Source organism: Ictalurus furcatus, chromosome 28, assembly GCF_023375685.1.
Source record: "Ictalurus furcatus strain D&B chromosome 28, Billie_1.0, whole genome shotgun sequence".
Taxonomy (NCBI): domain Eukaryota; kingdom Metazoa; phylum Chordata; class Actinopteri; order Siluriformes; family Ictaluridae; genus Ictalurus; species Ictalurus furcatus.
In genome coordinates, this window is record NC_071282.1 from 2391894 (window position 1) to 2411905 (window position 20012).

General features: G+C 41.6%; 2 protein-coding genes and 1 long non-coding RNA gene across 4 annotated transcripts; 2 read left to right on the forward strand and 1 right to left on the reverse strand.

Moving 5' to 3' along the window:
* Positions 1 to 857: 857 nt before the first annotated feature.
* On the forward strand, positions 858 to 8404 carry LOC128603275 (uncharacterized). The gene is made up of 5 exons (XM_053617587.1): positions 858 to 1077; positions 1173 to 1255; positions 1758 to 2156; positions 2639 to 2645; positions 7879 to 8404. Exons 3-5 carry the CDS (start codon positions 1766 to 1768, stop codon positions 8330 to 8332), a joined length of 852 nt encoding a protein of 283 aa, XP_053473562.1. The 5' UTR covers positions 858 to 1077; positions 1173 to 1255; positions 1758 to 1765; the 3' UTR covers positions 8333 to 8404.
* On the forward strand, positions 7338 to 7894 carry LOC128603256 (uncharacterized). Its single transcript, XR_008385001.1, has 3 exons — positions 7338 to 7357; positions 7453 to 7535; positions 7879 to 7894. It is a non-coding gene; the product is annotated as an uncharacterized LOC128603256 (long non-coding RNA).
* Positions 8405 to 11845: 3441 nt separating the features above from the next.
* LOC128603231 (LRRN4 C-terminal-like protein) lies at positions 11846 to 18688 on the reverse strand. Of its 2 annotated transcripts, XM_053617538.1 has the most exons (3): positions 14862 to 18685; positions 14596 to 14692; positions 11846 to 12960 (listed from the first exon to the last, which is right to left on the reverse strand). In XM_053617538.1, the coding sequence occupies exon 3, from the start codon at positions 12953 to 12955 to the stop codon at positions 12233 to 12235; it is 723 nt and encodes a 240-aa protein (XP_053473513.1). In that variant the 5' UTR covers positions 12956 to 12960; positions 14596 to 14692; positions 14862 to 18685; the 3' UTR covers positions 11846 to 12232. The 2 variants fall into 2 exon arrangements, with proteins under 2 accessions (XP_053473513.1, XP_053473514.1); XM_053617539.1 differs by lacking the exon at positions 14596 to 14692 and having other exon boundaries at positions 14862 to 18688.
* Positions 18689 to 20012: the final 1324 nt, after the last annotated feature.

A 20012-nucleotide genomic window follows, 5' to 3' on the forward strand; every position in this document is an offset into this window, starting at 1 on the left:
TCTTTCTTTCAAATCCATTGTGGTGGTGTAAAAATAATAAAAATGTAATTTAAAAAAAAAATGTGTTGCTGTCCAAATACTTATGGACCTAACTGTGTATACAGCTTTAAATAGCTATAGCTATTAACATAAATCAGTAACACTTAAAATGAAGAGTAGTAAATAGTTACAGGACAGATATTATTGTTGGTGTATAGACACTGGTATACATCCATCCATCTTCTATACCGAGGTCTTTCCAGGGTCACGGGGAACCTGGAGCCTATCCCAGGGAGCATCGGGCACAAGGCGGTGTACACCCTGGACAGGGTGCCAGTCCATCGCAGGGCACAATCACACACCCATTCATACACTACAGACACTTTAGATACGCCAATCAGCCTACCATGCATGTCTTTGGACTGGGGGAGGAAACCGGAGTACCCGGAGGAAACCCCCGCAGCACGGTGGGAACATGCAAACTTGCAAACATGCAAACACGCACACACTGAGCCACGGTGGAAATTAAGGAGGTGTGAGGCAAACATGCTAACCACTAAGCCACCGTGCGCCCTCTGGTATACATTTTTTGTTAGCTTGGTTTGTGCTCTGACATGCATTGTTAACCGTGGGACCTTATATAGACAGGTGTGTGCCTTTCCAAATCATGTCCAATCAACTGAATTTCCCACAGGTGGACTCCAATCAAGTTGTAGAAACATCTCAAGGATGATCAGTGGAAACAGGATGCACCTGAGCTCAATTTTGAGTGTCATGGCAAAGGCTGTGAATACTTATGTACATGTGCGTTTTTTGTTTTTTATTTTTAATAAATTTGCAAAGATGTCAAACAAACTTCTTTCACGTTGTCATTATGGGGTATTGTTTGTAGAAATGAAAACCAAAGAAAAAACAAAAAACAAAGAAAAGTTCTCCAGCGGTTGAGACCAAAGAAGCTGCTGAAGGTGTCAAAGCACACAGTGGTTTAAAAAAAACAGTTCAAAGCTGCAGCGGTCATAGGATGAACACCTATATATGCTATATATAAACACACACACACACACACACACACTCACACACTCAAGCTCTGAATAGAAGGTAAGCTTCAGCTCTTCAACATTTTGTCATTTAACTTTGATATTTTGGAAATTGTCATCTTGGCGTGCTTTTGGGTTTTGATTCATTTTCAATAGGTTTTGATGATTCTCTGATTGTGAACGATCATCTCCTTATCTTCTGATCTTCTCGACTGCGACTCTTCAGTCCTCTCTTGCTGGTAAGGGTCTTGATCTTTTTCTCCTCGACACACACATTTAATAGGAGGAAATGCTGAAATACTGGGGAGAAGTTTAGAGTTCAAGTGCTTTATGAAAGATTTCTACAAATACAACGCAAGAAGAAAGACACTGACTTGGCAATACGACACTGGGGTCAGATTCCTTCACTAAACTAAACTAACCGTATATATTCGTATATCATCGTTTCTATGGTAAAAGCATACACAGGGGCTTGTATGGCTCCAAGTGTGTCGTTGCTGATATGGTAAAGGTTTCTGTAAGGAGACGGATATTTAACATTAAACAACACTTTGCAACTTGAAATATCCCTCATAAACACGGCATTTAGGATTAAAATAAATAAACAATGTGCAGATTCACCGAAGGGGAAAGGACACGGGAGACGTGAAAGACAATTACTTTTGCTTTCGCTCAAAATCCTGAGAGCTAAAAATACAAGCGTTTTAGATTGTGTAATTTTGTTCGGTTCTCTCTGCGCAGACTTCATCATGGAGATCCGTGTGTTCGGACTGGTTTTGTTGTTGGTGTTGTGCGCCGCACTGCCTGCTGAAGCCCAGAACTGGGAGGCATTCAAAAAGAAGCATATTTACCCGAGCATGGATGAGAGAAGATGTACCGACACAATCAAAGACAAGAAAATCAATTATGGTGGCACCTGCAAAAAGATGAACAGCTTCATACTTGCCAGAAAAGATCAGGTTAAGGCTGTATGTGGGGCCGCCGGCAGGCCTGTGGGTGGGAATCTTCGTGAAAGCAACAAACCTTTTAGTGTGGTCACTTGCAACCTGATGCAGAGTAACCCATGTATATATGTTGGTCAAAAGCGTACACGATGCATTACAATAGCATGTGAGAAGGGTTTTCCCGTGCATTATGAGCGTGAAAGACCTTGTTAATTAAATCAAGGCTGCGATTTAAAACGCCAAACGTTTGGTGATGTTCTTCAAACTAAACGCAATCTCAAATAAAATACTTCCTACATATACAACCTACTGCTTAATGAATCTCTGAGGTGGTGGAGCTGAAGGTAGAAAGACAATTGTATGGCTTTGATGATCTTTTATTTCTCTGTACTCTATATTTCTCTAAATGAAGGTTTGTGGTCTATTATAAAGTCATGTGTGATTGCACTGTACTCTACTGATATGTCAAACATATGGTGTGAGAACTGTACAACAAATACATCACTGTTTATTGGTATGTAATAATATTTTATATAATCAAACAAAAAAAAGAAAAGCTTTCAAATGTATCATTTCCATTCACTTTAAAATCAACTCCTGTCATCTTCATTAAAACGTATAAGGCATTGCAAAACCATTTTGTCTGCTGTGTGATGTGTGGATTTGTTCTCTATGAAGAAAGCAGGTCAGTTTTATATCTCTGAAACACACTGAAGCTCGTCACGTCTACGTGTGACGATTAGACACGAATACGGTCAGGTCCATAAATATGTGGACACCCTTTCAGCTGTGCACTGAACCTGCAGACTTCCAGCTTTCATTTGAACACACGGTTGTTGTTGATAGAGGAGGAAATGCAAAAGGTCCAGTGGTTTTAAAAGTACTTCTGCAGCTAGACCAATGTGAAACAAATACACCACAGTTCTTGTTCAGGTGAGATTTCATATAAATGCGTAATTTCTATGGTTTTTTAAGCCATATTAATTTTTCTTAATCGGGTGAATCGGGTAAAGCGTGTACAGCGTGTACGTGTTTGGAGGAGAGCGATGAAGCGAGGAACGTGAAGCCTGTCTACCCAAATAATCAGCTACAAAACAGGGCCTATATACAGTATCTCACAAAAGTGAGTACACCCCTCACATTTTTGTAAATATTTGATTATATCTTTTCATGTGACAACACTGAAGAAATGACACTTTGCTACAATGTAAAGTAGTGAGTGTACAGCTTGTGTAACAGTGTAAATTTGCTGTCCCCTCAAAATAACTCAACACACAGCCATTAATGTCTAAACCGCTGGCAACAAAAGTGAGTGATGGTCAGATAACAGGAAAATAGTTCGGCGTCAAAATCCAGCACTACTTCTGTAACACTACTTCTGGTTAATCCGCCCCCACCCCCACCCCATCATGGGGCCATGTTAACCACTCGCTTTTTCCGCGTCTGTGTGGTTAATGCTTTTTGCAATTACTTACCTCAAACACCTCAGAGAGGGAACAAAGGCTGACAGAAGATCTCATCATTTACACCAACAGTCTACATGTAACTTTTAGAATAAACTGATGACACCAAAAGCGAGTCGATGTTCTACACAGCAGTAATTGAATACTATAAACTATATATGTATAGTTGGGTAGACCAATAGAGAAATTTTGGTTTAAATGAGAAGTGTTATGTTTGGAGAAAGGAAAACACTGCAATCCTGCATAAGAACCTTATCTCAATTGTGAAACATGGTGGTGGTAGTATCATGGTTTGGGCCTGTTTTGCTGCATCTGGGCCAGAATGACCATGAATTGTGAATTATACCAGTAAATTCTACAGGAAAATGTCAGAACATCTGTCCATGATTTGGGAATTCGGAGTTCGATGGAGTAGGACGCGAAGCTGGAGGCTCCTGCTGATTTCAATTAAAATTGTAATTAATTTGCGCTTTTCGGTCATACAATATATTTTGACTTATTCTACTCTGTTTCCTTGTTTGCAATTTTAACTTTGTGTCAGGTTAAAATGTCTGGAAAGAACACGAAAACCTGTGGTAGCATTCAGACACGACTGAGGTCTAGTGTGCGCGCCACGAGCGAGTCTCTTTCTCCCCCTGAATCCACATCGCCGAGCGGTGACCCTGACTTCACCGCACTCAGGCTCGAGCTGCTGGCTTTACTGAGGAAGGACATCGCCGATATTTTTAAAAAGGAGCTCCAGAAGCTCCAGGAGACTCTCGGGGGTGCGCTGTCTACTATCCAGCTTGACCTGCAGGCCGTGAAAACACAGCTGGCTAGTGATAAAGTCGCTACCAAGGCTACCATATCAACACTGAAAGGTACTGTTGGGGAAATGGAGCACGCGCTCTCCGGTTGCACCGATGACATAGTTCATATGAAGACTACTATCGAGTCTCTCACTGCGACCGTGACTCAATTACAGAATAAATGTGAGGATTTGGAGTCGAGGTCACGGCGCAATAACGTTAGGATAGTCGGAGTTCCAGAGGGCCCTGACACCTGTACAACTGCTGCTGTAGCGGCCTTGTTAAAGGAGGCGTTTGGTCTGGAGAAGGAGCCGGTTCTGGACCGGTCCCACCGGACCCTTCAGCCGAAGCCCAAGCCTGGTGAACAACCACGAGCTATTGTGCGCAGATTCCACTATCACAGTGACTGTGTTGACATTTTACACTGTGCGAGAGAGCTCCAGTGGATTAAAGTGAGGGATTTGACCATCTCCGTTTTCCCTGACTACACAGCCAAGACAGCCCGGGCCCGGGCCACGTTTAACGATGAAAATGAATAATGTCATGAAATCTCATGAAAAATGAATCTCATGAAAATGAATCACATGTAAATGAATCATACGTAAATGAATCACATGAAAATGTATCACTTGAATATGAATCTCATGAATATGAATCTCATGAAAATGAATCACATGTAAATGAATCATACGTAAATGAATCACATGTAAATGAACCATATGAAAATGAATAAATAAATTAAAGACAGAACATCTGTCCATGATCTGAATCTGAAGAGAAAGTGGGTCATGCAGCAAGACAACGATCCTGAACACACGAGTCGTTCTACCAAAGAACGGTTAAAGAAGAATAAAGTGAATGTTTTGGAACGGCCGAGTCAAAGTCCTGACCTTAATCCAATAGAGATGTTGTGGAAGAACCTGACGCCAGCAGTTCATGTGAGGAAACCCACCAACATCCCAGAGTTGAAGCTGTTCTGTACTGAGGAACGGGATAAAACTCCTCCAAGCCGATGTGCAGGACTGATCGACAGTTACCGCAAACGTTTATCTGCAGTTATTACTGCACAAGAGGGTCACACCAGACACTGAAAGCAAAAGTTCACATATTTTTACCCCTCACAGATATGTAATATTGGATCATTTCCCTCATAAACAAGTAAATGAACGAGTATAATATTTTTGTCTCATTTGCTTAACTGGGTTCTCTTTATCTACTTCTAGAAAATCTGATGATGATGTTTTAGGTCATATTTACACAGAAATATAGAAAATTCTAAAGGGTTCACAAACTTTCGAGCACCACTGTATATATTTTAAGTGTAACTTCGCTCGGAAAGAACGTGTGAAGGAAGGGTGAAATATTCAGCTGTCCCAAAGGATTTATGAGGAACGGGAAAAATATTCATTGTTACCTGATGGTCAGAAATCAGGGAAATAGTTCGGCATCAAAATCTAGCACTGCTTCTGTAACACCACTTCTGGTTAATCGCCCCCCTCCCCCACCCCATCACGGGGCCATGTTAACCACTCGCTTTTTCCGCGTCTGTGTGGTTAATGCTTTTTGCAATTACTTACCTCAAACACCTCCGAGAGTGAACAAAGGCTGACAGAAGATCTCATCACTTACACCAACAGTCTACATGTAACTTTTAGAATAAACTGATGACACCAAAATTGAGTCGATGTTCTACACAGCAGTAATTGTATGCGAAACTATATATATATATATATATAAAATCTTTTACATTTTGCTAATCAGAATGTTATATTTAATTATGATATTGAATCATTTATACATGATACATTTACACATTGATGAATATTATTGAGAGTTCTCACGAACAGCTCCCAAATGCACTCGGAATCAACTCCAGACCTCTCATCTCCTTCATTTTGTCATAAAATAACGAGGAAACATGTCGCACCTGGCCATGAGACTGCTTACCAGTCAAGTGTCCAATTTCTTTTGAGCCTGTGAAAATGCACTGCTGTAATTCCTAAACGGTTCAAGCTGAATTAAAGCTGAAAGTCTACACTTCAATCACATCTTATTTTCTTTCTTTCAAATCCATTGTGGTGGTGTAAAAATAATAAAAATGTATTTTTTTTAAAAATGTGTTGCTGTCCAAATACTTATGGACCTGACTGTGTATACAGCTTTAAATAGCTATAGCTATTAACATAAATCAGTAACACTTAAAATGAAGAGTAGTAAATAGTTACAGGACAGATATTATTGTTGGTGTATAGACACTGGTATACATCCATCCATCTTCTATACCGAGGTCTTTCCAGGGTCACGGGGAACCTGGAGCCTATCCCAGGGAGCATCGGGCACAAGGCGGTGTACACCCTGGACAGGGTGCCAGTCCATCGCAGGGCACAATCACACACCCATTCATACACTACGGACACTTTAGACACGCCAATCAGCCTACCATGCATGTCTTTGGACTGGGGGAGGAAACCGGAGTACCCGGAGGAAACCCCCGCAGCACGGTGGGAACATGCAAACTAGCAAACATGCAAACAAGCACACACTGAGCCACGGTGGAAATTAAGGAGGTGTGAGGCAAACATGCTAACCACTAAGCCACCGTGCGCCCTCTGGTATACATTTTTTGTTAGCTTGGTTTGTGCTCTGACATGCATTGTTAACCGCGGGACCTTATATAGACAGGTGTGTGCCTTTCCAAATCATGTCCAATCAACTGAATTTCCCACAGGTGGACTTCAATCAAGTTGTAGAAACATCTCAAGGATGATCAGTGGAAACAGGATGCACCTGAGCTCAATTTTGAGTGTCATGGCAAAGGCTGTGAATACTTATGTACATGTGCGTTTTTTGTTTTTTATTTTTAATAAATTTGCAAAGATTTCAAACAAACTTCTTTCACGTTGTCATTATGGGGTATTGTTTGTAGAAATGAAAACCAAAGAAAAAACAAAAAACAAAGAAAAGTTCTCCAGCGGTTGAGACCAAAGAAGCTGCTGAAGGTGTCAAAGCACACAGTGGTTTAAAAAAAACAGTTCAAAGCTGCAGCGGTCATAGGATGAACACCTATATATGCTATATATAAACACACACACACACACACACACACACACACACACACTCTCACACACTCAAGCTCTGAATAGAAGGTAAGCTTCAGCTCTTCAACATTTTGTCATTTAACTTTGATATTTTGGAAATTGTCATCTTGGCGTGCTTTTGGGTTTTGATTCATTTTCAATAGGTTTTGATGATTCTCTGATTGTGAACGATCATCTCCTTATCTTCTGATCTTCTCGAGTGCGACTCTTCAGTCCTCTCTTGCTGGTAAGGGTTTTGATCTTTTTCTCCTCGACACACACATTTAATAGGAGGAAATGCTGAAATACTGGGGAGAAGTTTAGAGTTCAAGTGCTTTATGAAAGATTTCTACAAATACAACGCTAGAAGAAAGACACTGACCTGGCAATACGACACTGGGGTCAGATTCCTTCACTTTTATCAAATTTCTCAGCTGTGTGCAAATATTCATTTCTATCAGCCCCATTCTCATGTCTTGAAAGAGACCGTGGGTTCAAATCCTAAAAGGAAAAAAAACAAACAAACAAAACAAGACAAATCATCTTAGTTTGTGCAGCTTGTTCACTGGGTTGTTTGTACCTCTCCCCAGAAGCATCATCATGGAGATCCGTGTGTTTGGCCTGGTTTTGCTGTTGGTGATGTGCACCGCACTGCCTGCTGAATCCCAGACCTGGGAGGATTTCAAGGAGAAGCATATTCGCGGCAGAATGGCTGAGTCTGACTGTACCAAAGTGATGAATAAGCTGAAACTCCCAGGGTCTGACCCCAACTCCAATAACTGCAAAAAAAAGAACAGCTTCATTGTACCAACCACAGACAGACTGGTCAAAGACGTGTGTATGAGTGCGGGCCACCCTATACCGGAGGGGGGGAACCTTCGCAGAAGCAACAATCGTTTCAGAGTGGTCACATGTACCGGCAACGAGAATCAAAGATATCCAAAATGCAAATACAGAGGTCATTCAAGCATGCGGTTTATTGTAATAGGATGTAAGAATGAGTTACCTGTGCACTACCAAGAAGGCAAGATTGTTTCAGGCTAAAATTTAAAAGGCCAACTGCTTGGTGAGGTACAACAATACCACTGCTTACTGGTATAATCATGATATATTATATAATCCCACCAAAAAAAAAAAAAATCTTTTAACTGTATAATTTCTATGCACTTTCTTCATTAAATCAATAAAGGCATCACAAAACCATTTTCTCTGTTGTTCTGCAGATTTGTATTCGAATCTTTATTCATATTCAGTTCTTTTATTTAATCAGATCAAATCTATTTCTTCTATTCTTTCTCAAAACAATAAAGAAATGTAGCTTTCTCTGATATTTTATTGTGCTTCGTGGGTCTGTTCTTTAAATCAGATTTTAAATACTAAATATATGTAAACATACAGTAAGACACTGTCCTCTATTGTTGGAGTTTTAAAATGAATCAGCTCCTCTTGTTCTTTATTTCGAAACAAAATGTTTACCTGCACTTTTTACAGCAGAGAGACTGAGGACTCGGTATTTATATTCTGTTTAACGTACCAGCAACACCAAGAGGTCTGTGATGGACACGTCATGTCTAATGAACCTTGTTTTTTTTTAATTATGTGGTGGAACAAATTATTTACAGTATACAGTATATAAATGTACAGTATATTTACTTCCTCATGACAGTGAGCTGTACAGTCAGTGTTCTAGATTTAACAAGTACGTCTGTATGATTAATCCAAAGCTAATACGGGTATACACATTAACACTCATTTAAAGGTAAGAGGTGCTGCTTAGATTACTGCTGATTCTGTGAGCGGCCATGTTGATTTGACGTCCCCCGCAGCACGGGGGGAACATGCAAACTCCACACACACAGGGCCATGGTGGGAATCGAACCCCCGACCCTGGAGGTGTGAGGCGAACGCACCAACCAGTAGTGTTACAGAAGTAGTGCTGGATTTTGACGCTGAACCATTTTCCTGTTATCTGACCATCAGGTAACCATGAATATTTTTCCCGTTCCTCAGAAATCCTTTGGGACAGCTTTGTTTAATCGGGTCCAGACAGGACCAAAGGCTTATGAGAGTGCCATCACTAGAGGGAGGCAGAGAGCAAGCAGTGATGTTGCTCTCCCTGTTTTCGCCACCAGAGGGATCCAAAGAGCACGGTCGTATTTATAATCACTGGCAATTAGTCACATGTGTCTGGGTTTATTTAAAGGTGAAATAGGAGATTTTGCATAAATAACCTGGAATATTGTAGAACATGATTTAAAAAACAAAAACAACCCCCCCCCCCCATGCATTAATCCGTGGACATATCAAAAGTGTTTTAAGTTGTTGTGAAAACCTGTTTGGAAAAACAGACTTCCGGTATAGAACGTTTGTTTGTGTTTGGATGCGCCTCCTGTCAGTCATTTTATAGACCCTACTCTACAGGCCACTGTAGATCCTGGGGGTGGAGCTTAGTGAACATGGGCGGGAATTGTTCACATCTTGAACTGTTAGAGACTGTTAGATCTTGGGCTAATCTTACCTAGCGCACCTTTATGGAGCACTCACTCAGTGCTCAGGCTTGAGTCCAACCTGCTATGTGGTCTGTGTTGGTGATGTGTGTGGTATCATCTCTGGCTTCTCCCACCAACTCCCAAGCTCTCTAATCATTGCAGAGTTGAGTTCTCCTAAACAGAAATAAACTCTAAGCTATAAAGATGTCCGTTACAGTACGTTATATAATAACCCGGTTGGCAAAAACTTACAGGGAAGTTCTTTGGGTAGCTTTTATAACTTCCTGTAGAGATTCATGAAAGACTTCCCCTTGAATAGAAAGAGAACCTCAAGAGGCAAGAGTTGTTCTCAGAATATGGTGACAATGATTTTCAAATTGTTCCAAATATAAGGCATCATAACTTTATAACTTTAGAAATGTCTAAGCAACAACAACAATACATTTTTTTTCCTTCAGATTTTCTTCGAAAGTGCCAAGTGCTGGAAAAATATTGTGTCTGTTAACATCAGTGGCTGAACATAAGCATGAGGTGTATCAAATATATAAATGAGCAGAGTGAAAATATGTTTGTAGTAATATACAACATTTAAAAAGAATCTTTAGCTGTGCATTTCATGTTTCATTGGTAATATTTATAAAAAACAATTTTTTAAAAACCCAATGTATTTTGAAATTGTTAAAATTGTGGGCGCCACCCTCTTTAATTTGTCTTAGAAATTACTTAGTAAGAATAAGTTCTGTTATTTTGTCGGGATAATGTAGACGAGTCATTGCAGCGACACCTTTCAATCTTCTCGTAAAGTCATTTTTACAGAAGAAATGATGCCATTTGCCTGCTGATGCCATCTTGGAAAATAGATCTTCGATGGAAATTTGTTACTGGTGTTACTGGGCTTGTGCTTATGACATGACTGACAATGAATAACTCCAGTGATAAAATTAAAGAAGTGGGCACCAGGGGAAATGTACCTACCAGAAGACTTTAGCTCCAACCATAATGGTGCCTACCTGCCCATCTAATCACTGCCTTGAGAAGTCCTTGGTCAGGTTAAACAGGTGGGTTAGATCTTGTTTGGAGGTGAAACCTTCAGGACAGCAGATCTCCAGAAACAAGGCAGGTGACCAGTGAATTAAACTAACAGCATTAGACCACATTAGATCAAGATCAAGATTAAAGATGACTCATTGAAAGAGGATTCCAGTACAGTCACTGGAATATGAACGTATAATTAAGAATTTGAACAATTTGCTGGTCAACAGGTTTTGAGAAACCTCACCAAATGGCAAAACAAAACAAAAACCCCAAGTAGTTATATATTTAGAAAGCAATGAAAACATTACATATGTTCAGTTCAGTTGGACAATGTCTTGGCATTTAGTGGAGGGTTTAATAATTCTTATAGTCGCCAGGGAGCTTGTGTGAAATGCATCGATGACGGAAGTATGGCTCTGTGGTGAAGGCCATCAGTGATTTCAACATGCTGTGGTTAGAGTGCATTAAACAGTTACTCAATCACATTCTCAGACCATGACGCACACACACACACACACACACACACACACACACACACACACACACACACACTCATTCACTTAAACAGTTTAATCGCTTGTTCTAAAGAATATCACCTCACTCATTGCCTTCAGGAATATACACTACGTAAAGAACACGGAGTAATTGGACGTCTCGGGTTTCTTCGGAAATTCAGCAGATCGCATTTCCAGAGAATTAACCAACAACTTCCGAACAATCAGAATCAAGAATTCAACAGCATTGTTGTACAGAGATACATAAAGAAAATTGGGATTCACAACACGAAATTTATCAGGGGAGTTGTGTTTCATTTTGAGACCAAGCTGCTCAGCTCCGCCCTCTACAGGCTACCGTTTGTAATGTGGTTACCGCAATTGCAATTCAGATTTTTTTTTTTAGACATCATGCTAATATCAGTTTATTTTTTTTTAAAAACCACAAAAAAAACAACAAACAAACAAACACAGCATGGTTGATCTTGGATTGCTCACGCTGATCAGTTTTTTTTTCACTCCAGCCAATCAGAGGGTCGTATTCTTATATGGAAAAAAACAAACTAAGCGTTTCATGACTGACGTGAGAACCTCGACGTGGTTGGTTCTGTGATGCACGAAGTACAAAACCACAACCAGTGCGGGAAAAAGTGTAAAGCTTCCGGCTGTATTGTCAACATGAGCAGAGCGTCTTCAGTAAGGACAAGCGCTGTGAATAAACGAGTACATTCAAGAAAAATTTACTTCCAAAAAAAGACGTATATGTATATATTTAAAAATAATAATAATAGTAAAAAGAACAAATCACATACAGTTAATACTCAAACAATACTATCATTACTAAAGTGCTTTTGTACACGGACATTCCAGTAAAAATCCTTCGAGCAGCAGTTATTAGAGATCTCCTGCTTTGTGTTTCCTCTCCCTCAGAGCACCACGTCGGTTCCTCGGTTTGCTGTCCGTGTCACAGCTTTCCGGTGTCTCCTGCACCACCAGAGCACCAGCGCTAACACGATCCCTACCGCCAGCACCACCGCTGCTCCGATGAGCACCAACTTGATGGCGAGCCTCGTCTCGGAGATGTTGGGGTCGAAGCGGGTGCACGAGTGGCTCCCCCGGGCGCTGACGCCCGCCTTGTTCACCGCCTCCACGCACACCTCAGTGCCAGGAGCGATGTCTCCCAGCTCCATCATCCTCCTATTCGCACTCGCCTCGCGCGCCTCGTCCTGACCCCCCACCTGCACGAGGTAGTGCGTGACCGTGGAAGACGGCGCGCACCACCGTACCACCACAACCGTTCCCTTGTTTTCTAAAGACAGACTCTGGAGAGAAGGAGGGTCCGGAGGGTCAAAGGGGCCACTGATGCCGGGGCAGGAACAGGACAGAGTGAGTGCGAGCTTCTGACACGACTCCTGCTGGTCCTTGCAGAGGTCGTACTGACAGGGCGGAGGCGGAGAACCCGGGGGGGGGTGTGTCGATACTGTGCTGTCCTCATAGATCCTATCATAGTCCTCCGGATCAAATGAAGAAGGACTGCGAACGCCGGGTCGTGTAGCATTGCGTTGTTGTGATGATGACGATGCCAACATGGAGGAGATGAGTAAAGCGATGGAGAGAAGGAGTGGAGGAGCGGGACGCTTTCTCAACATGGTGTCTGTAAACAAACAACGCAAGCAGTTAAGACACAGAAAAAGGATGTCATAATGCATTCCTAAAGCGTTACACCAGAGATGATCCGGAAGCTTCCGAATGAAAGTGAAGCTTGACGAGGAACAGAACAGACGGAACGAAACGATAACCTCTTCGTTATTACGTTTGGGTTTTAATATCGTGCGTCCGTCCATAATCGACACCCAAGCGAAGCTACAGTTGGAACATAAAGCAAAATGAGCCTGAATTTCTATGATGTTGGTGATATAAACACTTATAACGCATTATAACGCCTTCCGCTAACAATTTATTAAAACTGATTAATGGTATTGCTATAATAGTCATCATACGAATGTGTATAATTCCTTGTATAATCCGTGCATTATAATGTATTTATACACATGGCCTATAAACCAAAAGAAATTCAGAAGTAGATTTATATACAAGTCATTACTACCACGGCTTACGCCAAGGAGAATACCCACATGAGGGAAAAAATGCTGGAAAATGAATGTCTCTGTGCCTGAAGCTACATGAATGACCCACAGACCACAAAGACGTTTTAAATATGGAAAGAAAAAAAAAACGACATCTGGTTGATGTATTTCTATTTTTTTTTTCTATTAACGTTATTAAGTCAACCCTGCTGAAAAAAACCCCCATCACAGAAACTCTAATGGTTTCCACTACAAATTCCAGTACAAACCATCAGCTGTTAACTATTAAAACCATTACGAAATTTTAAGTATTAAGTATTAAGGCAGTTGGTCCTTAATGGTATTCACTAGCCAGCAAATGAAGGCAACAAATTACCAGTACAAAACCTACAGGGACCATTACAGTTTCCATTAAAGCAATTAAAACCATTACAAATTCTAGGAGGGTTTCTGTTGTTGTTGTTGTTGTTGTTGTTTTTCTTTCTCTCTCAGCAGAGAAATGAGACATTAAACTCATTTGAATATTTCCCAGAATGCTCAGCAGTTTGTTATAAAATACAAGCTGATTTTCAGGGTCCTGGTCATCTTCGAGGGTTTAGGGGTGCACTTGTTGATGTTTTGAATGTTGAAAGAAAAAAAACGGAACAACAACAACAACAAAACAAACCTTTGTAGAAACCTTCATAGAATTTGTAATGGTTTTAAATGGTTAGAACAGGAATTCTATTGGTTTGAAAGGAAACTGTAATGGTCCCTGTGGATGAGCGGAGCAGTCTGCTTTAACGAAAAGCTTGTGGCTTTTCAGCACTGCATGCCACGATGAAACCTCGGCTCGGGGAGATGTTCTTTGCACAGCTTTAACCGTTCGAACGATAGCGTTTACTCCAATTTCAAGATCACATACTGTTTAAAACATGCATCTGATTCGATCCCGTTCTCTTCAGATCGCCGTAATATCCTTATAGTCGTGATTTGGGGACCGAAGACCAACATAACTTCATCCGCAGTTGCATTGGGAGTTTCTGGTGCTTATTTTGCGCGGTTGTACGCTAAACCTCAGTCGGTGTGTTTGTAACGTTAATAATAAAAAGCGTTTTGCGACACAATCCAAAGAGTTTACAGAAAGCAGACACAAGGAGCATGGCAAATCCAGCACGTGTTGCGCAAGAAAGTAAGCTCTGTGTGTGTGTGTGTGCTCTCACTTTAATGTGTGCTGTGGATTAGAAAGCCACAGGCAGAGCAAACTTTGTATTCCAGACTCCTTTTCAACAAGGGTAAACTCTCACTGTCACTTGGAACCTGAAAAAAAGTGTGTATGTTGATTTAAATAAAAATAATTAAATGAATCACTAAGTGGTAAATGATATTAAGTTCTGTAGAAGAAATGAGGAGCAGATGCACATGTTCTCTCAGTCACCTCACTACACAGTGAAGTTATCTAAATAAAGGGGTTAAAAGATTGACTTACCTGTGTGTTTATAAATCCAGGCAATCTTCTGCAATTTTCTGCTCCTGGGTGTGTGTGTGTGTGTGTGTGTGTGTGTGTGTGTGTGTGGATCTCTCTCTCTTTCATTCCAGCCTTTATAAACATCTCCAACTCCCCAACAATCGCCTCCTTATTTTTCCTCCTCCCTCATCTCCCCCCTGAGCCCTCACCCTCCCTCCCCCTCCACTTCTCTTTCTCTCAATCCTCTCGCAGTCATGCTCCAAATTTCTGCACTTAGCAGTGCACCGTGTGTGTGTGTGTGTGTGTGTGGTGATTAGTGCTGCACTGAACTGGCCCACATGAATCATTTACACCCACATTCCTGCGCAAGTAGCAAACCTGACGCTACACACCAGAGTTTACGCCATAATTGCGCCTTTATTTATACTCAGAGTTTTTCTTTCACCTGGTACTTTAGTTTAAAAACAAATATATATTATATATATTAGCAAAAACACAATTACACATCGATGGATTCATGGCTAGATAGCTCGATAAAGAAAGAAAGAAAGAAAGAAGATCAGGTTAAGATAAGTTAAGGTAGAAAGGTTTACGCTACAGTATATACACTATTTATCTAACAGTAGCTTTATTATCCTTCATGTTAGCCAGCACGATAATAACCCTAGGCCAACGCTCATACAAATCAGCGAGCCTGAATACGAAGTAGCCGGTGCGGAAGCGCATAAAATCACGCAGGTAACAGTCCATGGCGTGGTTGTTGGTGCCAGATGGACTTTCAGAATTGTAGAACCTCTCCTGGACGTGTCGGTCTCTAGAGTTTACGCAGAATAATGAACAACAATCCAGTGAAGAGGAAGGAGAATGGTCCGAATGGTTCGAGATGACAGGAAGGTGAGGGTAACTCAAATAACCACTCTGTACAACCGCGCCGAGCAGAAAAGCATCTCCAACACGTCGAACCACGAGGCGGAGGAGCTGCAACCGCCAAGAACAAGAACCCGAGGCAACAGCGATAATTTTTCAATCAGGCGAGTCTGTTGACGTATTACATGAGATAGAAAGAACACATCCTTTAAAATGTACGATTTCTAGCCTCGGTCTGTGCACTACGCGCCGTCCGAGCTCAACCGTTCCCTCGGCTGAGGGGTTCTCGAGCGCTTTCCAGTCAGATCAACAACAAGCAAACAAATAAACAACAAAAACAAGTCAAAGAAATGAAGAGAAATAAAGACAAAACAAGCAAACAAATCAAATAAGGATGAATACATATAAACAAATAGAAGATAAAGATAAACGAAGAACAAAATGACGCAGTTCCACCTTTGTTCGTACTGTAAAAGATAAATGATAAACAAACAAACAAAACAAAAAACATAAGGATGAATAAATAAAAGGTAAACAAGTAAAGATAATAACGATAAACAAAAAATTAACAACTTTGAATATAAAACAATTCATGGATTCGCCGTCCAAACACATTCCTGAACCGTCCGTCCATAGAACGATCCATTTTTTCTTTTTTTCTTTTTTAATCGAAATTGTGATTAGATTCCATTTGACGTTAGACTTCGAAGACTTTTGCAAGGCACTGTAAATATTAAACGAATGTTAAGTGTGTCGGAGTTACGGGCGGAACAGACCTGTAATAAACCGTAAACGTACGACATGACGCCACGTTAAACAGCGTATTCCGCTGGAGTGAGCAGAGGACATGTTTACTGAATGATGGGGTTAGAGAATATTCCTTACTAAGGAGGATCGATCTTAGTCTTCGGGAGTTCAGGGAAACAGTGAGGTTTTGTCTCATTTTGACATAAACGAGAGTAAATGCTCCCGCTAGTCTTAAATAGCAGCACCTGGAAATGTTTTGGTGACACGATCGAGAATGTATTCAAATTACTGGGAGTATAGTTAATGGGAACGGTTCTCAGCAGTGTTGCATGGCTCTCTGAACGGTTCTCACTCGTCAGAGCGTACCGGAATGAGCCGGATTTTACTCTACCAGCGTGATAGGAAACAGCAAAAAAAAAAGCCAGAGCAGTTACGACCAGCCTATGACTCAACTTCAGCAGAACGGTTGGCATCAAGTTTCCACCAAATGGGTTTTCTCACTTGAACAAGGCCTTGTAGTAAGACGTGCACAGATACAGTATAAAAGTTAGATCGGATGAAGGAGCTTTCATTGCATCAGCATTACTGATAATAATAAATCTAGTGTAGAAATCAAGCTAGGCTCGTTAGTTAGCCGATAGTTGCAGTGTTCTCGTTATGTAACCTGTCGTGTTAAGGCCCTCTTAAAAAACAAAACAAAAAGAAGAAGCATAAGCTCCAGCTGTGTTTATTACTTGTGCAAGAGCTAAATCGATCATCGCAGGAAGTGGCACTGTACAACGGACATGCCAGTTCATACACACGTCACTGTGGCAAAATTTGTGGTTGATTAAGAACTCGAGGAAATTTTTTTGACAGAGGAAGAGGAAGTCCTTCTATCCGACGGTTGCCCAACATTCGCACGCCGATCTCGTTTGACTCAAGTCGTCCGTTTCAGTTCCACGAAGATTCCTGGATCAGTCACAGTTAGATCAGACTTAACAGCCCGAGTCCGGGTGGCGTTTCCTGAAAACGAGCGCAAAGTCGAGACCGTTTTTCCTGTATACGGTATAGTAGAGGCTTTGCGAGTGTTTAAAGCGATACGTAGTGTACGTCGTTGCGGAAAGCTCTGACCGAACGTGTCATCGTGTCTACCTCACCATTTTCTAGCTTGATTGACAGCCGGATATTCCCCCCTTGCCCACCGATATGACTTTCCACTTTAAAGACACCGATATAGCACTTAACAGCACACGGAATACAAAAAAAAAACAAAACAATTACAACAGTTCGTCAGTGACAAAAGTCGTTCCTGCCCAGAAGGAGGTCATTTTAGGTCGAATGCTTCACTGAGCGGCTTTTGTCAAGTGCTGGGAAAAACCGATGAGCTGTACGTGAGGTGGAATGAGAGGAAAAAATAGAAAGAGAATCAGACACAGAGAGAGACAGAGAGAGAGAAAGAAGTGATGAGAGCACATTGGGATGTGAAATATGTGTTTAGAGAAGAGACAATGCTGAGCTGGATCAGATGTTATCAGATGAAACCCCCTCCTGGAACCACTCCTAGATCGAGGTCCAGCAGTGTGTCATAGCACAGAATGGTTTACATGTCATACCTTGTCATACCCGGTCACCGTGGTCTCACTTATGAGTTCTGCTGTATCACCGTATTGGTACATACCACTGGTTTCCTCATCGAGAGTGGAAGTATGACTACCAGCAAGCGACATCCTTCACGCAATCCTGAAACTTTTCACGGAAAAGCCGGGCGGTCTAATCCCAGACCCTGTGTGCGAGCGTGTAATCGTATACTAAGAACTGTTTGGTCAACGTGTTTATGTGGGTGTGATGTATAACAGGCCGCCTACTGATAAAAACGGTTTGTATAGCTAAAGGAAGCGGTGTGTTCATCTGCAATGGAAATCTTTTCCTCTCAAAACATGGGATCAATTACGCAACTAGGGGCATAAAACTTTGGAGTTCCACGTGATACCATTTCAATTCATAAAGGTGAACGGTTTGATATTTGACAAAAGCTCTGAATCCACTATGATGCAAGACGATTCAATTCGCTATTTGACGAAAGCACCGAGTCTGCTATACTACGTTACGCGATTCTATATTTGTCGATACTCTTGACATGTTTCCGTTCCCGAGTCGTTCTGACGCTGTTGTTGTTTCAGCACTGTTCTCAAATGTCTATTCATTCTTGCCAGGGCTTTTCAAAACAGAATTTGATACCCAGAACACTGAATATCAACAATGTATCAGTGAGGGGTGTGGGAGCTGGTTAGTTGAGTGTGTGTGTGTGTGTGTTTGTCTAATAGGCCTGTTGTAACACACACACCATGCTCCAACAGGGTGGGATAACAGACATGCTTAAACAGAAGTACTTTAAAAGATCACCTGGGATATTTCCTGACTTTTGACCACACACGGTTCTGCTTCCTGTGCTTACCAGAATGGAATGCTGCTGCATTTTGGTTTAACTTTTCTTGAACCTCGAGTCGTGACATGATGGCAGAGCGGGTAAAGTTTGCTCCCTCGCAGCTCCAGGGTTTGATCCTCGCACTCGAGCTTGGGTTACTGTTTTTGACTGGGTTCCCTCCAGGAGCTTGGGTTTCCTCCCATTTCCCCAAAAACATGCTGGGAGATGGATTGGTGACTCTAAGTTGCGTGTGTGCACGGTGCACCGAGACGGACTGGCGTTCGTCCAGCGTACGCATGTCCTCACTTTGCACCCCATGTTCCTGGGATTGGCTCCAGATCCACGACAACCCTGACAAGGTTTCCTCTGACTTCCATGAAAATTGCACCTTCAAACATTTGGATCTTTTTCTATTTACAAAAGCTTCTGGGAAATAACACAAACAGTTACTTCTAAAGTAGAACATCATCTGACTCTGCACTCAGTCAGCTGACTCTGCCCTCCTGTCTGGCTCGCCAAAATACCAAGTCAAGCAGCAGCAGTGTTTTGTTTTGGTTCTGTGGCTACAGTGTAGTTAGGGATGACGGACCAAGCGTTATTTGGTCAGATTGAATAGTACTCGAGGTTCTGCTGCACATAATGCCTGGGCGGTTTTGGCTTGGACCGGTGACAACCTCCCCAAATGTCTTGCCGTTATTGCAGGGTTTATTCCGAGTCAGAGGACAAGCTAAAAGCTAATGGCTAGTATTGAAAGGATAATCAGCTTTTATGATTACAGCAGCAGCACTTGGGAACGAATCGACAGTATCCAGATGAGATTATCCGTTGAAGCAAGGGTGAGACTTTGCCATTTTTTCGGAATTGATATTGCACAAAAGGATAAACAATAAAATAAAATAAAACCAAACTGATAGCTGAACAGGTCTTTCCATTCCACATGGGCGAGAACGCAAGACTAAATCATTTCCACGTTAACCCGGCCAACCCTCTTTAAAGAACCATTTCTCCTTCGGCATGTAAATACCATCCAACATTTTTGACCTTTTTTTTGTTCTTTCCGCAGTCTTCGGTCTCAAAGTTGATAGCTGTACGTCTTCACCAAGCCATGGGTGAGGGGTGAGCATTCTCAGGGGAGCGGCGTCAGTTTCTGT

Coding starts and splice junctions, on each gene's coding strand:
- LOC128603275 (XM_053617587.1), top strand. CDS start 1,766: ATGGAGATCCGTGTGTTCGGACTGGTTTTGTTGTTGGTGTTGTGCGCC.
- LOC128603231 (XM_053617539.1), bottom strand. CDS start 12,955: ATGTTGAGAAAGCGTCCCGCTCCTCCACTCCTTCTCTCCATCGCTTTA.